At 47.4% G+C, this 4,294-nt stretch overlaps 1 protein-coding gene across 1 annotated transcript; it reads left to right on the forward strand.

The window, feature by feature from the left end:
- The first annotated feature begins 1,342 nt into the window (after positions 1–1,342).
- Positions 1,343–2,101, forward strand: LOC124461563. Its single transcript, XM_047013080.1, has 2 exons — positions 1,343–1,803; positions 1,933–2,101. Exons 1-2 carry the CDS (start codon positions 1,343–1,345, stop codon positions 2,099–2,101), a joined length of 630 nt encoding a protein of 209 aa, XP_046869036.1.
- Positions 2,102–4,294: the final 2,193 nt, after the last annotated feature.

Genomic DNA, 4,294 nt, shown 5'->3' on the forward strand with positions numbered 1-4,294 from the left:
ACACGTAAATTATATTCTGCTCAGCACCTCCACACGTTGTTGCCTTTTATGTTCTAGGTCCGCTTTGCCTTCCGGTCACTTTTTATAAGTTAGTGACCACTGTCACGGCCGCCATGTAGTAGGTTCGAAGATATATTAAGAGACACAAATAGTTCTTTATGGTTTGAGCTCAGTTTATTGAATAATTCTGAATTCTATAACAATTGTCGACTATAGCTAAGACCGCGTAGCTGCGCTGCTAGTCATGCAGGCAGAGGAGCGGTATGCTTATGTATAAACATACTTATGTATAAATGTATAAGTGTTTACATAAAAGTATGTATGTTTATATACCGTCGCAGCGGTAGAGTGAGGATGTATCATATTGCATATTGGGCCAACGCGGCCGCGCGTGTTATATTTGCCGACACAGCAATTGTCCAGCACCATGCACTCATGGGTGGTCATGTTACTTAAAAGGCAAATGCACTTGAATGTTGCACACATAAATATTGTAACTAATTGCTACAATATGTTTGTATTGTTGTTAATATGTTATTCCAAAACATGCTACACCTGTAAATCATGTTTGTTAGACGTTCTGCAGTTTTTGGACAGACCCCAACGTTAATAATCGTATTGTATATACGCGTACCAAACATCGTGTTGAAAATCGTCCGAAAAAGTTTTTTCCATTTTTTTCAAAGTACCAAAATTTTATGAAATTAACAGTGAAAAGGTGAGTGTCCAGTTATGTCCCATTTTTTTTTGCACTCGGATTATGTAAAATTGTCAAATTTCCACATTTTTGTTGTTGCTAAAAATCGTTCTCATATATGGCCATTTTCTTTTGGGGTTTTCATTGTTTTTAGTTTTGAAGCCCTTCATAATAAGTAAACCATTAAATCACAACAATTCGTGTGACATTCCTTTCATATTTTCTTATTTTCAGTGAATTTCTTAAGGTGAGTCATAACTTTTTTTTGGGTTAAAAAAAGTTATCCAAATTAAATCTGTTCCAAAATTTTTTGAGTAACTCAAATAAACATACATTCTTTGGAAAAAAGTTGCGTTTGGTTAATATTTATATGTTAAACTTCTTAATTTTTAATTTTCCGGAACTGAAGAAAAAATTTCGAGGTTTTTCAAAACCCGGGTCATTACCCTACTTTTGGCCTGGCCTCTTCCAAAATGTCGCGCGTTACGTTAGATGCTGTCTCGTCTGCTCGCAGTTTAAACCGGCGCAAATGAAACCAGCGGGCAAAATGCTCACCCGTCAAGTCGCGGAGTCGTTCGATACCGTTCTAAGCAAGGTAATACTATGTTACTAGTTTTCTTGGATTTATATAGTAAATGGGTCGAGATGGTACCACTTCGTAAGGCCACTTCAGTCGCTTTGGAGAAGGCATTTCGTGAACGGATCTGGGCCCGATTCGGCAATCCTCGCACCCTCGTGAGCGATAACGGTACCCAGTTCACTAGCAAGCTTTTCAAAAACTTCTGCAGAACGTCCGGAATTATACTCCAGCATACCCCACAATACCTGGAGAATGGGCAAAACACTTGGGATCAATGGCTTTCAGAAATAACACTAGCGATCAACTCAAGCGTCAACGACACCACCGGATTCAGTCCAGCTTACATCATATTAGGTCGAGAGCCCCGTATGCCCGGCGCTCTTTATGACCAAGTAACGGATGTCGGCGATAACGAACCCCCTAGCCCTGATGAGCGCATCCGACGAATGGAAGATATTTTCAAGCTCGTACATAAGAATCAACTGAACGCGACAGAATCAAAAGAAATACTACGACCTGAGACGACGTGACTGGCGTCCAAACTTCGGGAGCATGGTCATGCTCAAGCAATGCTGTCTAATGCCAACGAAGGGTTCAATGCCAAACTGGCGCCTAAGTATAAAGGCCCGTATAAAATAATCAAGTTTCTTTCCAGCAACGTCGTTAGACTACAAGAAGCCCAGGGGCGTGAGAGACGTACCGCCGGTCTGGCTGACTTAAAGGCCTTCAATAGTGACGACATCGAACCATCAGAACTCGGTCTTTCTGAAGACATCGGCCTCGGGATACCTCGTACCCACGGCCCGCACGAGGCCACTGATTAACGATCTTTCAAGGGGGACCACTTGTTGGTGGGTGCGCCTGCCCAACGTCCCCCTCCCTTCTAAAGAGGGGCTCTTTGCACCGATACTAGGCAAAAATTATCTAAAACCATTGTATCTTAGTTTTAATCATAGCACTTTTGTAAACCGCACTCATAGGGCCTCGTTAGTACTTCCCGAGTTCAGGGTAGTTTTAACACGCTTTATATTTCACAGCAGTATGTCGCAGCAACGGGAAGACCATGGCGATCGCGAGGCCGACATAGCCCGGATCGTCGAAGAAATGATTGCGGTGTGGGAAAGGGAACACGGCCCGGTCACGTCCGGCCCCACCACAGGCGGTAGCCCACCGGAAGATCCAGTCTTGCCCTGCCGCGTGGAGTTAGCTCCGACCGAGAGACCGTCAGGGAGCAAGGATCAGGCGAGCGTCGAGAAATCACCCGACGAGGCTCAACAAGCTGTAGACTCGACTCGACCGGAGCGCGCGGTGATATTGTCGGTGGTCGAACTTCCCCACTCGGCACAAAACATCGGACCCTCGGAGTCGGCCGGCCCTGTTTGTTTGGAGGATCCGATGATATCTACTGGTCCGGTGAGGCAAACCTGCCCAGAAGAGACAGTCATCTCAGCCGCAACCGCGCTCTTTGGGTCAGCTCCGGTGCCTGTGTGCCCACCGGACATGGCCCTCGCATAATATCGGCAAGATATGGCTACGCCCCCGCTCCCCCAAACGGAGCCCCTCGTCTGGGGGCGTCGTGAAGTACTCTCCGTCCCGATGGAGGACTACAGAGTCCCCTCCGCCGATGACCAGGGATCCAAGTCCAACTCTCCGTCTCACCGTGTATCGGACTCCCCTCCGCGGCCCGTACAGGAGTCCTCCAAAGCCCGTGCAGACCCAGCTCCGCTCACACCGGACACCCCTCCGCGACCCGTTTGTGAGCGTCTAGAGAGACGTCAATCTCCGGCAGTCATAGAAGTAGCCATGCCGGACACCCCACCGCGGCCCGTGTATGAGCCGATAAGTCCCCCAGCGAACACTGGCGTTCGCTTGACAATCGTCAGGCTCCGTAAGTGTCCACTTGTCAACGAGGAGTTGCCTCTAGATCTCTCTGGGCCCCGCCCTCGACCAGCGCTCGCCCCAGCAAACGACACCGCTGCTACATCAACTCACGCCAGCCTTGGGCTAACGCCTCGAGGCCCTTTTCTCCGATCTACGGCAACCTATGTGTCGGAGGCCACCCCCGCAGCTTCTAACTGGGTCATCACACCACCAGAATGGATCGTCGACACCCCGGATAGACGAGTACCCGCTGAGATCCGAGATCGGGTGGCGGTAATCCGTTACGATGGACCCCGCAGAAACCAACGCTTCCTCATGTGGGCGGAAGATCATCTGTTCCGCATCGAGATCAAGTTACATGGGCGAGTCACGATCCGCTTCGTCCGTTCGAAATAAGGACACCGTGTGACGAGTCACATTTTCATTGCAGTTTAAACTACGCCCATGTGGGGCTCCTCTTTATTGTTACTTATATTTTTCATACGCCCATGGAGGGCACATTAAATACCTCAACATGAAAACTAACTGTAGTTCTTTCTTTTCCAATAGTCAATACTTACGATCGACGCCTCCCTTTCTTTTTAGCTACCGTCTTGATGCGGCTGCAGAGTCGACGCGTTGCGGAGAACACAACCTCCCGACAGCGGACGCTGCGCTGCATGCCGACGCCAAAGAGCCCATGAGAAAATTGAAAGTGAGAGAGAGAGAGAGACGGCGATCGTGACGCGTGCCAAAGCACAAGACGCATCGAATGTTTTCACAGTTAGGACATAAGTAGGCAGAGCAAGGGTGGGTTTCGACAGCGAATTAGAATGAGGAGAAAATCACTTCGCCAGTAGCTACGAGAGTAATTAGTTGTCCAGTGAAACAAACAAGAGAAGTCTCAGTGAAAATCAACAAGTGTAACTAAGTGTAGCAGAAGACTAAAGACAGAGTACCCAAAAGAGATCCTTCACGATTAGCAGGTGAGCCCATGACCAAAGTTCCCCTTTATTTTTGCTTGAGTGCGGTAGGGACCCAGATTTCAAAATATGTTTAGGATTAATTAATTATTAATAAACATTATAATATGATCATTTAACCTACCCGGCATTATTTCTTTATTCGGCACTGAATCTATGTATACCCTTTCCCTT

This window comes from Drosophila willistoni, unplaced genomic scaffold (assembly GCF_018902025.1).
Source record: "Drosophila willistoni isolate 14030-0811.24 unplaced genomic scaffold, UCI_dwil_1.1 Seg531, whole genome shotgun sequence".
Classification (NCBI taxonomy): Eukaryota; Metazoa; Arthropoda; class Insecta; order Diptera; family Drosophilidae; genus Drosophila; species Drosophila willistoni.

What these genes read in the sequence shown, in the direction of transcription:
- LOC124461563 (XM_047013080.1), top strand. Translation starts at nt 1,343, where the DNA reads ATGGTACCACTTCGTAAGGCCACTTCAGTCGCTTTGGAGAAGGCATTT. An exon ending in ATACTACGACCTGAGACGAC is followed by an intron (nt 1,804 to 1,932) that starts GTGACTGGCGTC and finishes GTTTCTTTCCAG; the next exon opens with CAACGTCGTTAGACTACAAG.